At 46.9% G+C, this 20,244-nt stretch overlaps 1 protein-coding gene across 5 annotated transcripts; it reads left to right on the top strand.

The window, feature by feature from the left end:
* The first annotated feature begins 899 nt into the window (after nt 1-899).
* On the top strand, nt 900-18,237 carry LOC120739608 (glutamine-rich protein 2). 5 transcript variants are annotated; one of them, XM_040041430.1, is made up of 20 exons: nt 901-1,740; nt 4,807-4,887; nt 5,795-5,872; nt 6,001-6,063; nt 6,738-7,146; nt 7,732-7,820; nt 7,930-8,261; nt 9,198-9,294; nt 9,714-9,998; nt 10,636-10,758; nt 12,770-12,838; nt 13,085-13,249; nt 15,448-15,566; nt 15,986-16,051; nt 16,153-16,254; nt 16,328-16,492; nt 16,753-16,900; nt 17,003-17,114; nt 17,402-17,512; nt 17,796-18,237. In XM_040041430.1, the coding sequence occupies exons 1-20, from the start codon at nt 1,414-1,416 to the stop codon at nt 17,924-17,926; spliced, it is 3,072 nt and encodes a 1,023-aa protein (XP_039897364.1). In that variant the 5' UTR covers nt 901-1,413; the 3' UTR covers nt 17,927-18,237. The 5 variants fall into 5 exon arrangements, with proteins under 5 accessions (XP_039897378.1, XP_039897364.1, XP_039897368.1 ...); XM_040041434.1 differs by having other exon boundaries at nt 902-1,740; nt 9,714-9,983; XM_040041444.1 differs by lacking the exon at nt 4,807-4,887 and having other exon boundaries at nt 900-1,740.
* Nucleotides 18,238-20,244: the final 2,007 nt, after the last annotated feature.

The raw sequence follows: 20,244 nt of genomic DNA, 5'->3' as shown, positions 1-20,244 counted from the left end.
CGGTCACTTCAAACACACCTGGATCCTCACTCACTTTTGAGTTATTTGTGTGTGTGACGCTAAACCAAAGAGAAGTTCCTCTAATGTCCGCAGGAGGCTCCAGCAGTAAGTCAGTCCCTGCAGACTCCTGTGTTAAACCTCTGCAGCAGCAATAATCATGCTTACTGCCTGATACACAAACTGTTCTGGGCTCTGAGGCTTCACTCATCTGGACCTCTGGACTGTTTAATATGAACAAACATTAAACTGTTTAAGTTCCTTTCTTAAGTAGTTTTAAAGTTTATTTGTATGACATGTCAAAACCAGCATCGCAAAGTGCTTACATAGAAACTACAAATCTGATAATACAGGCTGTGCAATGTAAGCACGAGAGCTGATGTGTTTCCAAGGGTGATGGAAAGTGAAACTCAAGAAAAAAATCTAAAAGAATAAGATATCTGTGAGCTATATCAGCTCTGTGATATGAATGATTTTCACAGTGATTTCAGAGCAGACGGTGATGATGTGAGTCTGTGTTTTTCTTCTCTACTTATAGAGACTGTGACTGCGAGTTATTTGCCTTCAAATATGTCCTTTTATTGTTCATTTCATTATGATACTCATTAAATAGCTCCCCTGACAAATCCTACCCATGCCACATAAAAGAATACGAAAACGTGATGCAAGTGATTAAATCTCATTTTCAACAAACTAAAAACTCAACAATCAGTTTCTCCGTGGAAGCGAAGTAAAGCTGGAAACAGAAGATAAAAGTGAAGTGTAAACTAAAAACGATTTAAAAAAATAAACTCATCCTAAAATAGTCCCGGACGTGCTTTCGTCTCCATTCGAGAGCTCTCAGAAATCCGCTTTTCCTCAACACAGCCTTAGGGCTGCTTGTTGCCTGGCAACAATCAACGCTACGAGCTTTCCAACGTGGGACTGCCGCGCGACGCGACGTCAAGTAAGAGTAAACGGTCAACACCACATCCGGTTACCGTCTTAACAATAAAAGTATAACTGGTAAATATTGCTGGCAAGATTCACAACAGAGCCGAAAGACGTGGCGCTAATCTGCATATTTATATAATAAAACCGGTCATGTTAGCATGATTAAGATTTTTGTTTCCACAATACGGGTTTTATTTTGCATTCAAACTTTATTTTGAGAGGTCAGCGTTTGTGCATCCGGCAAATATGGCTAGCTTGTTAAGTGGGGGCTGCTGTTTTCTGTTGAACGTGACGAGATTCCAGCACAAACCCGAGATTACCGCCGCTGGTGGGATGTCTGACTGGAACACCGGAAAACCGACTCTAGGGAAAGACCACTGACACTTGGAATTGTTTTTATTATAAATACCGGGTCTTGAGTAGCTAAGGGTGAAGTTTGAGCTAACGTTAGCTTCACGGTAACGGTTTAACGGTCCGTCAAACATGTCGGAGGAGGTGAGTCTGTACGACCTGCTGAACCTATCCATCGGGACCCCCCAGAAGTCCTCCGTGAACTTCGGCGCCCTCCACTCGCTGCTCCTCGCCATGCTGAAACAGCTGAATCTCCGGGAGGTGAAGACCCGGTGGAGGGACTCCTCTCCGGGTTATTGGAGCCCCGATCTCACGGCGGCAGAGCAGGAGGTTCAGGTGGAGGTTCAGCCGGACACTGACTTCCAGAATCGGGCAGCCACTCCCTCATGCCCGGGCCCGGTCCCCGACCAGCTGAACCTCCTTTCCCGCATCCAGACATGTGAGGACGGCCTCTCTAAGGTGAAGTACTCAAAGACCACCTTAAAGAAAAACCACCTATGATCACTGAGAAATACATCAGAATCTGTATGATGATATACAATCAGTGGAAGATTAAATATAAATTCATACACTTCATACATTTAAATGGAGAAACCTTGTGCTCGATGACACTGCGTTCATAAACAAAACAAAATAATGAAACAGAAATATTCCTTCACCTGAAGTTAAATGAGCAGGAAGGCAAAGTCACCCACTCAGTGGCTCTGATTCACTCTCATTCGTCATGTGTCATCCCAACCACCTGAACACAGTTTTCGAAGTAAAGAAAGGTTTGGTGCCCGTTTCCAATAAATCAAATTACCGAGGTTGACCCCAGTGACCTCACAACCAATGGCCACCCAGTAATAACCATGGTTCCCACAGTGTGCTGGGCACCAGTGTAACATCCATAACCTGCAGTCACTGTCCTGTGTTTGTTGAATTGTTTGAAATTACTGTCTGCTTAAAAAACAACAGTTCCTCAGTTTATGCTCCTTTCCTGGCAGTGCTGAGAACGCAACTTCATTAACATCTGCAGCGTGGACGTGTAACTGTGATTAACAGGCAGTATGATGTGGTGACACCACACTACTGTCGTGGTCTGCCTGTTGGTACCATGTATTAAACAATCATCACATTTTGCGCTCTGGGCCGCTTTAACTGCGCTGACACCTGTAAACGTGCGTGCGCCTGAATTCTTTGGTGGTTTTGTCGCCTTTTTTGCATCTTAAAAAGAAAGAAATCCTTGTTTTTCGAGACACTGAACATCAGTGCCAATGCTGTTGCCTGATGTGGTGGGTGATGCAGTAATGTTCAGAGACGAGCTAAAAGACTACATTTATTTGTTTTTAGTGAATATGTATTGTTTTCCTGCACAAAGTGAGAATAAAGAAACAATAAAGCGTCAGTAAAGACCACACACTGTAGATAACTTTATGACGCTGCCCCTGACCGTGGCCCAGCGACGTCTTCTCTTCTTCCATGTCTGGCTTGCAGTGGTGAACATTTCAGCATATTACTAAGCCGCTGATGATAGAGCAGAGCACAATGGGAGATGGGCGCCACCCTGACATCTCAAATGACCCCGGAGTGTCCCCGTTCAGGTTTCTGCAGAGCTGCCGCCGGCAGATGAGCACATACAACATCATCAGGCCGCCCAGCAACATTTTGATCTTAAAAACGTCATGCAGCGTGGAAGACATTAAAGGTCGGAGGTGTTTGTGGTTCACACGTTGCTGCCTCCCCCTTCCCCTCCTCCTCCTCCTCGCACTCTCCTCTCTGCGTGATAGAGGGTAATTAGTCCCCTGCAGAGATGCCTCTGGTTGTCAGGGGATGAATAGCTCTCAGGTGAAGAGCGGGACACCGAGCAGGTGCACGGAGGTGCGGCTGAATCATTCATGTCCTCTGTGGGCTCGGCCCGGGTCAGCTGCTGTTTCTGCTGGCGCGCCCTCTTCATCCTGCTGCATGACCTCAGTGTGTTCTCCATGTGAAAGGCCGGACGGCAGGCATCACCCATTAATCTGACAGACAGCTGTTTACCTGAACATGGCTTTTGGTGCATCGGGGTTGGGTTGGGGGGGGGGGGGGGTTGTAGTTAATGAGTGACTGATCTGAACGAGGCTGGAGTGTAACCAGAACACAGACGGAGCTCGTAGCCCTCACAGAACTGTTCCGCCATGTTGGCGAGTCTTTTTCCTAAATCAGTTTGAGAGACATCAGCAGGTTCTCGTTATTTAGAGAAGCAGTTATGAATATTTTGGATATGCAAGTGATAGGACTTCATCTAATGATGATTTCATAATGTTCTCCATTTACTGATGGAGTTTTTGCTTTCTGAACATTTTGGTTGTGTTGAGTTAAAGGCCGTCACCAGCCATAACATAGACTGTAGATAAATGATGGACAAAGCTAACGTGACCTGCTGGTTTTGGTCTCATTATTGCCAGAAGAGACCAGAGCGAGCAGCGTGGGAGACTGCACAGGAGCATCACACTGACTTGGATACCTGCTGATCAGTGCTCGGTAACATCCAATTAAAATCCTCGAATTTCACCCAAACTGGAGCTCAGACTTGTTGGACTGCACAGCAGCCTTGTTAGCCAAAAGTCATCCCAGAAAGCAGCGAATCAGAGTCTGTGTTTTATACCAAAGCATGAGCGTCGTAAAGCTGAGCAGGTAGCTTTGGTGCTGAAAGCGAACCAAACGGCGGGAGAGTTTTCCCGAAGCGTAATGAAGAATCCGGATTAGCTGTATGGGAATGTGATTTGTTTTAAAGTGTTTGAACCGTCCCGATGACCCCGGACACAAGGTGAGGCTGCACTCATTAACCAGCTCTGAGTCACTGAGGCCCGAGCCGTGGGGGGTCGCCATGCATCACTCGGCACATTTGACACAAGTTAAACAGCAGCTCGCACACAGCTCAGGAATTTCCTTTGCTTCGGCGTGAAAGGACAGATCGAACCGTGTCCGTTTGCTCTGCAACACACCTCACGCCACCCCCACAGGAAGTGTAAATGACCCGCAGGTCAAAGAGCCGATCATCAACCCAACGCACTTCACGCTACATCCATCAAATTAAATTTAAAAAATAACAACGTCAGAGCACATCAGCTTCCCTATTCTGATGATTTCTCTCATTATTGGACAATTACTGTACTACAGCAGTTATTTCATAAATACGTCACTGCCACACATGGACATCCACAGAAAATGAGTCCAGCATCTTGTACCACTAACCCAGGCATCAGCAACCGCTGCTGTGGCAGCGCCAGTATTCATCCAGATAATCCATAATCTATAATCTATATCTAATCCATACATCAGCACAAATCGCAGGACGAGATGCGAGATAAGAAAGAAAAACCTGCATCACCAGTACAGACACGCCCCCACCCACACATCTGACTTCCTGTGACAACTCCTCTGCCAATCGGTGAGCAGAAAACCACCAGGCGTCACCTTTTACACACCTCCAGGATGAGAAGCAGTTTTTTTGTAGTGAAAATGTGCGGCGTACTGATTCGAAGCTGTGTGCTGTGTCTGCAGTCGACGAGGCTGATCCTGGACCTGAACGAGCAGAACGAGCGTCTGAAGGAGCAGATGGAGGAGCTCCGGCAGCAACACGAGGTCGGGCCGTGCACAGCGAAACACACCGCAAACACCACGACCGATCAAACCGCACAAAGAAATAACACTGAAACGTCTTCAAATGATTACAGTCAATTAGAGCAAAAACAAAAAATCACAAACGCTGGGACAGAGTCTGTCACCTGCACCGATTCCAGCCTGCTCTGATGAAGCTCCACGTACGGACGCTGCTGACCACAAAGCAGATGGTCCCGCTCCTCTTTAGCCCGCAGGACCATCTGGAGTCAGATCGGGCCAAATTCATTAAACATTTTTAATTATATTTAATTTTTCAAACTTTTTCTATGAAACTCTGATCCAGGTTTTATGGAAGTGCTTCTACTTTCAATAATCAGAAATCAGTCAGTCAGAAAACTCAAAGAGCCTGATATACTTTATTTCTACTTTATACTTATTTAGATATACTTTATTTACTACAGAAGTAATATTAGACACATCTTATAACAGCATCACTCAAATAAACAAAATGAAACATTTTAATGTGGTAAAACAGGACACACAATAAAGGAGCCCAGTTCAACAGAAAAAATGAAATACGCAGAATAATAAAGCTCCATAAACAAAAAGTAGAATAGAAACCTGCAACTAGAAATAAAACAATAAATAGAAACTGTCAGAAAAAAAAGTTCTGGTCTGACTGGATAGATTCATGAATCTGAACCACAGAAAGTTTCTCTGCTGTCCAAAAGTCTCAGTCAATGTTCAGCTGAAGAAAAGAGCTCATCATCATAGCAAATATTTCATGTATGTTTGACTTTTAGTGGCTCTGCAGGGAAACACGCTGATTCTGAGCCACGCCGTATTTTCAGCGTCTTCTTGCCCTCAGGCCTCGGCGATGGAGCTCAGCTGTGGGATGTTCTGATCTCTCCCTCTGTCCTGTGTTCAGATGGTCGGTGACGCTTTGAGGACGGCCGCTCGGGTGGAGAGCTGCTGCCACCGTGTGGACGCTCTGGAGGAAACTGTGGTGAGGGTTTGTCTGAGGGGAGGATGTGACACTGTTTAAACTGTTGGCTACTGGCTTCTGTGTAATAATGTAATTCTGACAGTTTAATGAGGACATGCCCAAACCTCGTGATTTCACTGTTGTTACAGAAGTCTCTGAGGGACGCAGTTCTGCCCGGCGACAGAGAGGGCGAGACAGAAAAATTCCAGAAGGTGAGAAAGAAACAGAAACTTGTGTTTGATCAGAAACAGACGAGCTTACAGCCAGATGTTTAGAGTCCTAAAGTTATTTTAGTGTCGAGCAATTGGAGGAAAGCAGCCATGTTTGTGTGCAGAGCCGAGCTGAGGCCTCAGCAGGAGAATATTTACCAAGAAACAAGAGACAACAAGCCAAACAGGCGGATGTGACATGAAATTTTGCTTTTAAAGAAGGTTCTTTAATCAAATTTAGATAAAGTTGGGGCAGATGTTCATGGGAATCTGATTTCTTTGGCATCAAAGAGAAAAAAATAAAAATCCCAGCTCTGCTGTTTTTATTCGAACCATCCATATCACACATGTCTCTGTTTTGGGGTTAATTTGATCTTCACCCGTCTGTTTATTATTGAAGAACCTCTGCGGCTCACTCCCAGCTCCATGTTTTTATGCTTGGCCTCTGCTTTGTGTGATTAAGAGGTTCATAATAATCCTTCTTAATCTCACCCCGAGCTTTGGTGCAGCTGCAGAGTTTTCCCTGAAACAAGCTCTTTTAGCTCCACTCCCACTAAATCAGCTTGATTCTGATTGGCTGCCCTTCCCTGCTGTGTTCCTGACCAGCGGTATGGATTGGAGTACAGTGTTGATATTTGTCTGCAGTTTCAGAGTGTTTGTCTCTGACTTCCTCACAGGATCCTGGAGATTCAGGGGTCGATAATCAGCTCGTGGCAGCCAAACAAACCTCCTTGCCTTCCGGCAGTGACCTCACCGAACCTCCTCAAAGCAGCACACCTCCCTCCTCCCACCCCGACAAGGTCACCGTTGGACCAGCAGCTCCAAGTTCTCCAAATAAATCCGAGTGCTCTTCGGTCCAGTCAGGGCCGCCTCCACAGGCTGGTGTTAAAGCAGACTCTGCGGGTAAACCTCCAGCTTCAGATTCCAACAGCTCCACACCATCCACAGAGGCAGTGGAGGCCCTGAGGAGTGTGAGCCAGCTGCAGGAGAGGCTCGTCCAGGTGGAAGCTCACGTAGCGGTGTTAGAGAAAGGAAAGGCAGACCAGAGTCAGCTGGCTCAGCTCAGAGAGCTCATCGCCACCAAAGGTGACGCCATACAAGCTGTTAGAAAGTCTCTCATGAACACAGCTCTCATTTAAAGTGTTCAGATCACAGTGTGAGATCTGAAGTCATAGCATGAAGAATATATTAGAGCTGCACCAACCTTTGATTTTATTTTATCTTTCTTAAATGTTTTTACAAATTATTTTATTTAAAAATGTCTTAGCCTCCCAAAAATCTATCAGCAGAATGTGAAGAAACAGCTGCTCTGAGTTTGTGCCCGAAACATCTGTTGTTGCGTGGCCACACTTGTGTGTAATGCCTAATTGTACCACAAGGTGGTGCAGTCTTTCTTTAACCTGGTAAGTCAGTGAGAGCACTTCTTGAGGGAGCGGGTATAAAGAACACACACATCCCAAAAGTGTAACACCCCTCCTGGTAAAACACTGCCCCCCAGTGGTAAAAGTTCGAGTAAACTTTTATAGGTATTTACAGTAATTACTGTAATTTATCCTGTAACTATTATTTGTACATATTACAGCTTCATGGAATGAATGAGAATTTCAGCACTTTTAGAGCATCTGATTTCTGCTCCCAGACTGCGATGCTGATGTTATGTTGAACATTTAGGTTCCCATGGAGACGCGTTCAGTAACCTGATGGATCAGCTAAATGAGCAGAGAGGTTTGATAGACCGCCTGATGAGCGACCGAGGAAAGGTGAGTAAGAACCAACTGGAACAACCCTCTCCTCCTCAAACATCAGCACAAACGCTGCCGTGTCACTTCCTGTCTGTCTGCTCTGATGGTTAAATTTGTCCGTCTGAAGCTGGACGCCTTGGAGGACATGCTCATGAGCCTGATGAGCCCACACAAAGAAAGCGCCTCCGAGGTAACTATAGAGAGGGCGGAGTTACAAGCGTCAGAGCGGGCGGAGTCAGAAGCTTCAGAGAGGGCGGGGTCAGAAGCTTCAGAGAGGGCGGAGTCAGAAGCTTCAGAGAGGGCGGAGCCAGAAGTGTCAGAGAGGGTGAAGTCAAAGGCAGTTTCAGAGAGGCTGGAGCAAAAGGAAGCTGTGGAGAGGGCGGAGTCAGAGGTTTGCAGAAGAGTGGGTTCAGACAGCGAAGGTTACCGAGAGCTCAGAGAGCAAATATCCTACCTCAGGTAAAGACACACAGGAGGGAGAGCCAGTTTTACATCACCCGACAGAAGTTTTAAAAGGAGCCCTGACCATGAATATACATATGCAGCTTCCTGTAGTAACACCAGCTCAGCTATTTTAAGCTCGCTTTAACTGTTTAGAGAAAAAATGGCAAATTTAGGAGAAAAAAGTTTGAAAAATTTTGAAGTCTCGGCTTGAAGCTGAGGGCAGTGAGAGAAGCGTGAACGTGATGTAACTGAGGATGTTACTCAAACTGCCCCTGCAACACGAAGGCAGTCGCAGCTACGGAGGCGAGAGGATCTGTGCATGCGTTTAACTCTGGCCCCGCCCACTTCCCATCACCAGCAGTTATTTCGTCCGTCACAGCCGGAGTTAAATGTCATTGTCCTTTAAGACCGAGTTCATGCTCGCCGAGTTCATCACCCAAGAGCTCCTGCACCAGCACTCCTGCAGCGCCTCGAGGCGACTGTTGTTGAGATTTGGAGCTTTATAAATAAAACAGATTTTTTTACAGCAAGTGTGGCACGCCTAAACGAGGGCGGTGTTGTGGTGACAACGATGATGGCGCCTGACAGAAACTAGACCTAAAACTCTTATTTTATAATGAAGCAACTTCTGCTAACACCCGTTTCACAAGAATTCACCGACTTTGTTATCAGGTCGGTTTTATGGTCACGTGTAAACACGATCAGTCATTTCCTGTCACAGAGGAAACACTGGTGGGATGCAGTTTGTAGCGTCATTGCGTGCATTTCCGGCCACTTCTTCTTCTGACATCATTTTTGAGCTGCCTGGAAGAGAATGATTCAACTTGCAGAGAGAAACTTGTTAAACACGCTGAATCAGGGCTCCTTTTAGTCTTTCGAAACCTGTCAGGAGTTTTATTCACCCGGGTCACTTTAGTCGTTGTGCTTTCATGATGGCGCCCTCGTGTCCAGGAAGCGTGTGCAGTGGCTGGAGGAGGACGTGAAGCAGCTGCGGGTGAAGCAGACTCAGTGTGAGGAGAAAGCGGCAGACCAACAGCTACAACGTCAGGTCAGGCAGGAAGTGCTGAAGCTCAGGAGGCAAACTGGCGCCACCTACAGGGAGGGAACGGAACAGCAGCACACGTGTAAATGGCGAAGTCATAATTTAGGAGTTTTGTTATGCTTGGCACATTTGGAAAAAACAATCAGAAAAAATATCAGAAAAGTTGTTTGTTTTGGTCAAGGAGCCGCCTCACTTTAGTTTTCGGTGTCAGGTGTTTACCTGTAGGTGGCGTCTGTTTCCTGAATGTCATGCAGGAGACATCATGTAGATTTCCACACTGTAAAAAAAGTCTCAAATGACATTGTGAGTCTGAAAACATTCCAGACAAAGCACGAGCAGAGGAAACAGAGAAACAGTCAAAGATGCCCTGGTGTTTCAGGCGACATGCATCAGTCTAATCTCAGTTCTTTGCCCTCCGACCTCAGCTGGACGACCTGCGGGGAACGCTGGAGGACACAATCTTGTCCTTCACATCTCAGCTGTCCACGAGTCTATGCGATGAGGCCGTGCGGGCGGAGAGTGGTGGTCCGAGCGTCCGTCAGAGCGAAGAGTGGTCAGCTCTGAATGCCAGAACAACAAACATTGGAGAGAAGCTCAGCTTTCTGTTCGAGCACTACCAGCAGCTGCAGGACGCGGTGAACAGAGTGATCCAGCAGCAGGGCGGAGCCAGAGAAGGGCCGCCGCAGGACCGAGAGGCAAGCCAGAGCAGGGTGAAGCTAGGGAACATTTCAGAGCTGCACGCTGGGTTTAAGAGAGTGCTGAAAACACCTGACTTTGATTTTTACCTTTTAAGGTCACGTCCAAGCTGCTCCTACCTTGGCTGCTGTTTTTAGATCTCTCCATAACTCACAGTCTAAGTACTGTAGGTGGCTAAAAATCTCACAACTTTCCTCATGATGTTCTTCCTCAGACACCACAGGAAGTTCTAGCTGTCTCTTCCTGGTGGACAGATTCGTGGCGCTCAACACTGTGAGCGATGCGGTCCTCACCTGAGATGCCGTAAACTGCAGATTGTTGCAGACGCAGCAAAAGTCTGCAGGGTTTGAGGCTTTTGGTGAAACCGCAGAGCGTGCAGGGTACGAGGTCTGGATGGACTGCCAGGAAGTGATCTAAAAATAGCAGCAGTGGTGGAAGTGGCCCAGAGGTGCTCCAGGAGATGATGTTAAAGGGGAGGTCAAAGTCCTGGAACCTCGTCTGGAAACTAAACGTCACTGCTCCGATATACACAGAATACACCGGGGTTAAGCTGTCTGCAGGAAGATCTCTGATTCCTTCTGTGTGTGTGTGTGTGTGTGTGTGTGTGTGTGTGTGTGTGTGTGTGTGTGTGTGTGTGTGTGTGTGTGTCAGAACGTGGAGCTGGTGAACGGCGTGCAGCAGGCGATGCTGCAGCTTCAGGCCGACTGTAAGAAGCTAAACGAGACGATGAGATCGCTGCACGAAGACAGCAGACGCAAGCAGAGACACATCGAGGTAAAACATGAGCGCGTTCCTCGTCACATGTCGTTCAGTTTCAGCTACCACAGCATCACACAACAGGACGAAAACTATGGCGTTATTTTTGTGCCACTATTCTGAGCGCACGTAAAAAACATTTGCAGGTTGTGTTGCATTTTGAGGAGAAATTTATTTTGAGCAAAGAAAAGCTGAATTTGAGTGAACAAATTCATTCCTGCGTGCAAAGAATGTATTTCAGTGTTTGCTGTTATACACACACACACACACACACACACACACACACACACACACACACACACCACAGCAGCCCCTCTCGCTCAGTTTTTGCGCTCGCTCGCAATGTGTCGCTCGCGCTCTCAACATTTCTGCCCGTGCGCGCTCAACTCTTTCTCTACACCGTTATATTTGTGCCACAAAACCAGCCAATCACAGACTTGGATGCACAAAAATCTGATGGACTTTTGTCTGCTGGACCAATTACAATACATCCATATTGAGAGGAAAAGGAACGCGATTCGTCCCACATTCAGCTACAATGAAAAAGGCACAAAGCTGGATTTATTCTGTGTCTTTGCTGCACAGCTGCCTCTTCTCCTCTCATTCTCCTCCCTCCCTCTCCTGTTGCTACTTCAATCATGAAACTGATCAATGATCAGCTGATCGTCTCTCTTGTTTGTTGCGCCAGAAACAGGAAACCAGCGGATGTGGTGCTAAACAACAGCAGGACGTTCAAGCTTGATCAGCTGTTGTTAGAATTTATTTAATATTGATTTCAGGTATCAGCTGATGTTTGCTGGAGCCACAGCTGTAAAGCTGCTGCTCATGATGTCGGTTTGGAAACATGAAGGTGATACAAATCACACATATATACCAACAACACAGTGTACGTCACTGTCACAGCAGCGTTTTAGTTCAAAGGCTTTATGGTTTTTCCTGTAACACCTGGTGGTGTAGTCGGTGATTTTTGGTCAGTTCAGCCTTTTATATTATGTTTAACCCGAGTGACCCGGTCAGCTGGTGGGTAACAGGCATCTCCGAGAACGTTAGAGCACTTATGCAAATATGTGATGTCTTGATCAATCGAGCAGATATTTGAAGTTTACACAGAAACATTCTCGCATGAAAATATCTTAAAGTTTATTTTGTGACCCAGACAGAGGAATATTTCAAACTCCGCCCCTCTGCGTTCCTCCACCACTGCCTCGCTTGAGTTCTGGACGACATGGATTCTGGGATATTGCATTTCGTCATTTTGAGCTGATTGGAGACCAGAACAGCCAATCAGATTTTTGTGCATCCAAGTCTGTGATTGGCTGGTTTTGTGGCACAAATATAACGGTGTAGAGAAAGAGTTGAGCGCGCACGGGCAGAAATGTTGAGAGCGCGAGCGACACATTGCAAGCGAGCGCAAATGCAAAAACTGAGCGAGAGGGGCTGCTGTGTGTGTGTGTGTGTGTGTGTGTGTGTGTGTGTGTGTGTGTGTGTGTGTGTGTGTGTGTGTGTGGATAACAGCAAACACTGAAATACATGTTTTGCACGCAGCAATGAGATTTGTTCACTCAAATTTACCTTTTCTTCGCTCAAAATAACTTTTCTCCTCAAAATGCAACACTTGCACCTGCAAAAAGTTTTTACGTGCGCTCAGAATAGTGGCACAAAAATAATACCATAGAAAACCAGCATCTTAATATGAACTGTGATGACACTTTTTACTTTTAATTTAAGGTGTAAATGCACCAAAAATAAACCAGTGTGACACCACGGTGTTACTTACTGCTCCACTCAAACGTCTCCACCAGAACAAACCGCAGAGGTAGGAGGTGCTGCGCCGTGTGCGACACGTGACGGCAAGAAAGAGTCCTTGAAACAGTCATTTAAGATTCAAACTGCAGGTTGCTCCCGAAACTGCTTTTATCCGAACAGGTTTTCATCCGTAAATATTTTGTCTTTATTGTCATTCTTCTAAAAATGTAAACGTTGAATTGAACAGCTGAGGAGACGAGCTGACGGACTCTCGTCTCTGCAGGAGCTCTACAAGACGACGGAGGAGCTGGAGGTGAACAAGGCCGACAAGGAGATGGTCGAGAGTGAAATCGTGAGTTGGCTCATTTTAACCTCCCACCTGTGGGAGGAGTCAGACTCACCTGCTTTAGTTTCAGATGTTTGGGTGTGATCCGTCCCTCCATTTCACTGCAGGGCAACCTGCATGTGGCGACTAAAGCCTTGATTGATTGATTGATTGATTGATTGATTGAGACGTGTGTGAGGCGACTGTTTCAGGACACCTGTCGGCCTCCGCCTTCTCGCCGTTGACCTCCCGATTCTCCCTCTGCGCCCGTAGAGAGCAGACAAATCGGCCCTGGAGGGGAAAGTGAGCCGGCTGCAGCTCGACTCGGTGACGGAGCAGCTGAGCGGGATGTTCCACGAGCTGCTGAACAAGGTGACGAGTCAGGAGCAGGACTGGCACAAACTCATGGGCAAGCTCTCCACCGAGATGGAGTGTAAGGTAAGAGAGCCACGCCTGCAAACTCAAACTGATCCGAGATCAGAGGGAAGGGTAATGGGTTTAAATTTAAAAACATATTTTGTCTTTAAATCGTGACGACGTCTCTGCTACAGCTGTGACAGAAGCTGCAGTATTGGAGATTTTACGCTTCGGTCATAACAGGCTGATCCGGGGCGTCACATGTGTGATGTAGGGTTTTCAAATTAACACCACAGGAGCATCTGTTAAAGATCTCAGACTGTGTCTATATGTCAGCTTGGGTCTTAGACTCCGCCTCTCTGGGAACATCTCAGGCTCTCCGAGGTACGGAGGCCCATCTCCCCTCACCACACTCCCTGCTGGTGGCTGATGCCCTCAGACGTTGGTGTGTTGGTGGTTCTTGGTGTCTGGGGCTGGGCGCTCATGTATGTACCGACTCCTTCCTGGTGGCCGATTGGCGGGGTCTGGCGCCTGTGGCCCGGCTGGGCCCCTTCCAGGGGGTGGGGTGCCCTCAGGCCTCTGGGCCTGAGGCTCGGTCCTCTCTGGCACAGCTCACTGCTGGCAGAGCCGGCGGGCACATCACTGCATCCCCTCTGGCCTCTGCTCCGTGGCTGCTGGGTGACCTCTTGTTTGGGGCTCTTCCCAGGAGGGTGGCACGGTTGCCCCCGTGGTGGTCCTCCTTGGGTCCTCGTATTCTGGGGCCTCTGGATGTCTGGATCTCCTCCATACCTGCTTCATGCCCTGGGGGACGGGGCTATGGCTCCCCACACTCCCTAGCAGATCGTTACATGGAGAAACCTTTTGAATACAAGCATGCTGATGCACACAGGTGTACACACAGGTGTACACATGGGTGTACACATGGGTGTTCAGAGACACAAACTACACCTTTCTTGGCTGCTACCTCAAAGCACATTGTGCGCTGCACTCTAAAAAGTAATTCAGAGGCTTTTAGTAAACATCACTATAAATATAAGTTAGAAGAGCCTGATCAAATCTATGAATATCCTTTTAGTAATTATTTGAGTTTGATAAGTTGAAATAAATGTCTAAAACGTTAACATGCAGTGGGGCAAAAAAGTATTTAGTCAGCCACCGATTGTGCAAGTTCCCCCACTTAAAATGATGACAGAGGTCAGTAATTTGCACCAGAGGTACACTTCAACTGTGAGAGACAGAATGTGAAAAAAAAATCCATGAATTCACATGGTAGGATTTGTAAAGAATTTATTCGTAAATTAGGGTGGAAAATAAGTATTTGGTCACCTCAAACAAGGAAAATCTCTGGCTCTCACAGACCTGTAACGTCTTCTGTAAGAAGCTTTTCTGTCCCCCACTCGTTACCTGTATGAATGGCACCTGTTTGAACTCATCATCTGTATAAAAGACACCTGTCCACAGCCTCAAACAGTCAGACTCCAAACTCCGCCATGGCCAAGACCAAGTTACAATTACAGAATATTATATATATATATATATATATATATATATACACACACACATATATATAAATAAAATATACGAAGGGGATAAATAGAATAAATAGGAATAAAAATAAAAAATTGAATTGCACATTTCAAGTATTGAGGTCTATTGCACCGTTGACTATTAACAAAAGTATTGCACAGTGAGGTGAAGAGGCACTACAGCTTAGTTGTTCCCCCCTCCTTTGTCCACCTGTTTCCCCTCCCTTATTATGCTGCTCTTTGTTGTTTGTTTTCTCTTCTGGTTTTTTATCTCCATACAGGTGATCCAGGTGTTTTGTTTCTTTTTCTTTTCCTTCCCCCCTTCTCACCATCTCTTCTCTCCTCTGGTTTTCTCTCTCTCCCTCTCTTTCTTTCATTCCTTCTCCCTGTCCTTTCCCCCAGTCATGTCTGTCCCGTCTGTAACAACTGAAAATAAAATAAAATAAATTCATAATTATAATAAAGGTCAATCAAATGGACCAATATGGCAAAGCCATGATGATCCGCTTGGCATCTTTCTTGGCCCTCAGACAACAATTCTGACGGCTAAAGATCCAAACGGGACAAAGAAAAAGGTTTGGATCTCAGTGACCTCAAAGTCAGGGTGTTGTTGTTTTGATTAAGAAAACCAAAAGAAGGTGGAAATATTTTTATAATTTACTGGAAACTATGAATGCTAGAAGTTTTCTAGAATTGATTTTAAAATAAGAGTCATGGTTCTGATCTGATGGTTCTGATCTGGTCCCTCTGCAGCTGAACCGGATCGAGCTGGACTCTGTGAAGAAGCAGCTGGAGGATCGCTGGAGGAGCATCCATGAGAAGCTGCAGGCTCAGGCGGCGCCGGAGTACGAGGACGCCGCCGGGATCAGGAAGTGAGAACACTGCACCCTTACACGCAGTACAGCTCACGATCACAGGTGCTTCCAGGAGATCCAATCAGGAGAAAGAGGGCTTTTAGGGAGGGGCTAACAGAGATAGGATGAATTGAAGGATTATTTTGACCCGTCAGTCACGCACAGCTGCTCTGACAGACGATATATGTCCCTAACATTATTATTATTGTTAACATTATTGGCTTTGGTCTGAATGTAATTTGTTGCTAAATGTTGCATAATTAGCGTCTGACTGAAACATCTGCAGACGGTGTTTGTTCAGATTTCGTCTGAATCAGACACGTGAGGTAACAAAGAAGGAGGAGCATTTTTTATGAATGTCTTCAGAACATTTGAAATATGTGCAGCAGGTGAAGGGCTGAGAAGCACTGAAGATTTGTCCTTGTGTTTATTTCCAGACAGCTCGTGGAGAGATTCCACTGCCTCTCCTGCGACCGGCCCATCGTGAAGCACACGCCCGGACCGTGAGTGAACGCCTCTCACAGAGTACGTGACCCAAACCTCTGAGCTGCTGTCTGAACTCCTCCCCTCTCCTACATTTGTACCTTTTCTTTGAGGGTTAAAGGCATCTGGTGACGCTGCCCTCGTTTCCTGCATTCCCCTCGCACAAGTCCATCCGGCCGTTCACCGTTTACACCATGGAGCAGTTACGCCAGCACTACCGGAGGTGAGTTACCTGCACACACACGGTGAGGCTCCTCAGTGTCTTCTGTTCTGATGAGCCCCTGTCACCGCCTCAGCCAGCAGCCAGGCACCAACCGCTGCAGGTACGAGGCAGCTAAGGCGTGCAGGAGCAGGGAGCGGCTTCAGAGGAGCCGCGTCACCGCGTGCAGGCAGATAGAGAGCGTAGAGATGCAGGGACGGCCGCAGCACGGCGATGGCACGAACACAGCGCAAGGCCAGCAGTGAGTCAGGGCAGGGGTGGAGCTTAAAGTCTGCGGTTGCTACAGGGTTAACGTGGAAAGAGCAAGACTGTAATTTCATGCGTTCACTCGATCACTGAGTTTGAACCTCAGTGCTGCCGTTACCGTTCTGCAGCGTTTCCGAGGTGAAGCTACAGAAAATCAGCACGTACATGATGATGACGTCATTAGAGGTCAGTGAGCAGATCTGTGATTTCTGTGTTGATCACCGTTCCATTTCTCTGTCCTCACGCCTCGGGCAGCGAGCGCATATCTGAGCTGACGGATTACGGTCACCTGGCTGCGGCGCGGAGCTGCGGCGGGAGTCACCACACCAACGCTGCGGGCAGCCAGCGCCGTGGCGGCCCGCAGTACACAAAACTCCACGGTGAGGTGGACGGTGCGATTCAGGTACGTCTGAGGAAAACGGGCCTGAAACTGCAGCGAGGTCTTAAAGATCTGTTTGAGGTTTCACATTGTGTGTGTGTGTGTGTGTGTGTGTGTGTGGGTCAGTCGGAGGAGGTGGATATCGTTGGACTGGACGGGCGCATTTACAAAGGGCGCCTGAACGTCCCGGCCTGCAGGAACTCAGAAACTAAACTGCCAACGATCCCCACCAGAGACGGTAAACTCTGAATCCATCACACGTCACTAACGCTGCGTCACGCTCCGAGGGAAAAATACTCACATCTGAATAACACACAGGCTACACAACACAACCCCCAACAAACACCTGGAGCTCGACTCCAGCAGACGTTTGCACTGAGTTCAAGTTAAAAATTCCAAAAGAGCAGCCTGACAGCGCTGCTGTGAACACACAACAATGACACCTGGTTGTCATGGTGACTCCAGCTTTGCAGTGCTTGTTCTTCTTCGCTTTGGTCACATGTTCCACCTGCTCCGTGTCTGCAGGCGTGTATAAGAGTAAGGACAAAGCCAAGCCTGCTGCCTCTCCGGAGGTGGGACACAGCACTCCTCTTCATCCGCCCTGCAGTCCCAGGAGCGCAGCGTGCAGCCGCTCGGGTGAGTCATTCACGCAGGTAAAGGTGTCATCAGTACCAGTTAAAACAAAAGAAGGTGAGGAACACCTCGATCTCTTCCCCCCGAGAGTAGCAGGAGGAGGTGGCCGGGGTGAGCGAGGTCTGGGAGTGTCTGTTGTTTCTGCTCCACCTTTAAAGTTTAAACTGAAGTGAATCCTTCTGTGTCGACAGCAGAGCGCCTGAGTGTCTGTTGCTTTTAAATTCATCTGATGTCCAAATGTCCTGCAAACACAAACCTGGCTCCTCCTCCTCTCCTTCCTCTCCAGCATCCAGCTGCTCCGGTCGTGATTGGCCCGTCTCGGCTCTGGGCTGTGCGTCTCAGAGCTCCATCGCTCAGGGTTCAGCTGCGGCTGACAGCACCGCAGAGCCTCCAAGCAACGAGCCCCTCAACCTGTAGGGGGCAGCGTCCGCCTCCATGTTGTGTTTAGTTTGCGAGCGCAGACAGAGGTTCAGGTGACCTCCTCCTGCTTATCGTCCAGACTACACATCCCAGAAACCCCCTGTGATGTGGCTTTGTACTTATTTTTTCACTCTGAATATTGTTGTTAACAGATAATAAACTTTAGTGTGAATTTAATCACTTTTTAGAACATCAGATATTAAACATCAAACAGATGTTATTCATCATAAGTGAGCCACGTTTAACGTTTTATCTTAAAGGACCCTTTTGATGTAATTCACAGTAAAACGTCACAGAGTCTGTCTGAACATGGTCTTTGTATGTTTATTTGAAAAACAGAGGATTCCCTCTTAATCAAACCACCTGATCAACTATTGATTACTGAAATAATCAATAGTCTTTAAAAGGCTTTAAGAAGGTCAGGGGAGGTATAGAATTATTTCACCTTTCTTTCACCTCCACACCCATTTACTCACCTTAGCTCGTGTGATTAGATGGGGACAGTCCCATAGGACTTAAAATCTGGGACTCCCCACCGGTCGCTCTTAGAGGGTTTATATATATATATATATATATATATATATATATATATATATATATATATATAAACCTTGTAGTAGTAGTATATATTTTTATAGCAGCAGTGAGAACGATCAGAAACACTGATTTAAACATGCAGAGCTCTCATAAAGCCTCGTGGGCCAGAGAAGAGTTGTGTTGTTGTCGTGTTGATCTGTCAGCGAGCCGAGGATGGTAAATGCTGTGTATTTGTATAGCGCTTTACACTATACACAATCATCCACACATTCACACACACATTCACACATTCAGGACTCAGCTGTTGCATCATGTGGGGAATTACATCATCACTACCAGCAACAAAAGTACTTCCTGTTAACAGGAACACGAGGCCGCGAGCAGGAAGGACACGCTGATGAGTAAATACAAAAGCAGGAGGGAGAGGTGCGGTTACAACTCCTGAAGCTTCCTGTCTTTCAACACATTAGGTCTGTGCTTCAGTCCGACTCCAGGCAGCCTGGAAAACCTGGGAACTCTAAACTGTTTTCCAGTCCTGGAAAACTCCCCAAGTTTATAGATCAGGACCTGAATAAAAAACACTGTAAATACACAATGTAAACATAAAGTCTTTATGAGGGTCAGATTTTTCTTTCCCCTCAGTGATGTTTTACACACATCGTGTCTGAAACCAAACTTTTACTCCCTTCATGCATTAAAGTCTCCGTGCAGAAGCTTTTAATGCAGACTGACTTTGACTTTTTCGTGCTTTCTTTTTAAACTACCAGTCACATGAGTGACTAACTGGGCTTTAAATCCAGGCGTCGTATGAAAGGCGCTGTCAGGTGAGGCCGTGGCATCAGAAGCCGAGTTCAGGTGTCAGCATGTTCAGTGTGATTCAGGAAGCCGGGTCAGTGTTTGTACACTGCCTGGGCTGTGGCCCCTGATGTTCTGTTTCCGTTCAGTCAGGCTGCTGGAAGCCAACTGAGATTTCTTTTGCATACGTTTATTTTCATTGGCAGCATTTAATATAAACACGTGTCGCCAGTGTAACGTGAGAGAAACTAACATCGGCCATCTTTAAACTCCACCGCGTACAAACACCCAGCGAGCAGGTCTCACACCAACCTGCCCTTTCCCTCCTGCTGCCACCCCGTCACTCATCTCCACCTGGTCTCCAGGTGCTTAAACTCCGCCTTCACCGTTCCACCATCTATTCAGTCCTCTTCTCTCCAGGCTCTTCTCCACCAAACCCACTGAGAATATGCTGTGAATATTTTGTCTTCAGCACCAGTGTGAGCAGACTGTGGTCACTGTAGGCTAACTGCTTCATGATGATATAATGTGGAAAAATGTATTTTATAACTGATCATTTGAACCATTTGAAGGTGATGGCTGATGCCTGGCTAAGAGCCCAGCAGGGTTATATTAAATGTGGCCAAGCAGGCCTTTAAAGTTCACATCAGTCAAGCGGAGGACGCTGTGAACTCGTCAGACTGGAGCTGCTCCAACAGTAAAAAGTTCCTGAAATCTCGTCCCGTTCGTGTAATGGCGTATCCTTCCTTATTTACATGTGTCACATAGCTGCGTTCGCTTCACTTTCAGCAGCGGCTCATTAATCCACGTTACTTTGGTTCTTACTGACTCTTCAGTTTGACACCCGGCCCGACCACATCCTTCCTCAAACTTCAGTCGCTCAAATGCAAAGAAGTACAACCGTCTTTCTTTTGCTCTTACAGTAAAACTAAAATAGGTGTGGTGTGACTAAACACTGCCAAGAAAGACAGAAGAGCCCAGAG

Source organism: Simochromis diagramma, unplaced genomic scaffold, assembly GCF_900408965.1.
Source record: "Simochromis diagramma unplaced genomic scaffold, fSimDia1.1 OVJJ01000321.1, whole genome shotgun sequence".
Classification (NCBI taxonomy): Eukaryota; Metazoa; Chordata; class Actinopteri; order Cichliformes; family Cichlidae; genus Simochromis; species Simochromis diagramma.
The sequence above is the reverse complement of the archived record's forward strand: the minus strand, read 5'-3'. Positions and strand labels throughout refer to the sequence as shown.

Coding starts and splice junctions, on each gene's coding strand:
- LOC120739608 (XM_040041430.1), top strand. CDS start 1,414: ATGTCGGAGGAGGTGAGTCTGTACGACCTGCTGAACCTATCCATCGGG. Junction 12,839..13,084: donor AGATGGTCGAGAGTGAAATC/GTGAGTTGGCTC, acceptor CTGCGCCCGTAG/AGAGCAGACAAATCGGCCCT. Junction 16,052..16,152: donor GTGAAGCACACGCCCGGACC/GTGAGTGAACGC, acceptor TGAGGGTTAAAG/GCATCTGGTGACGCTGCCCT.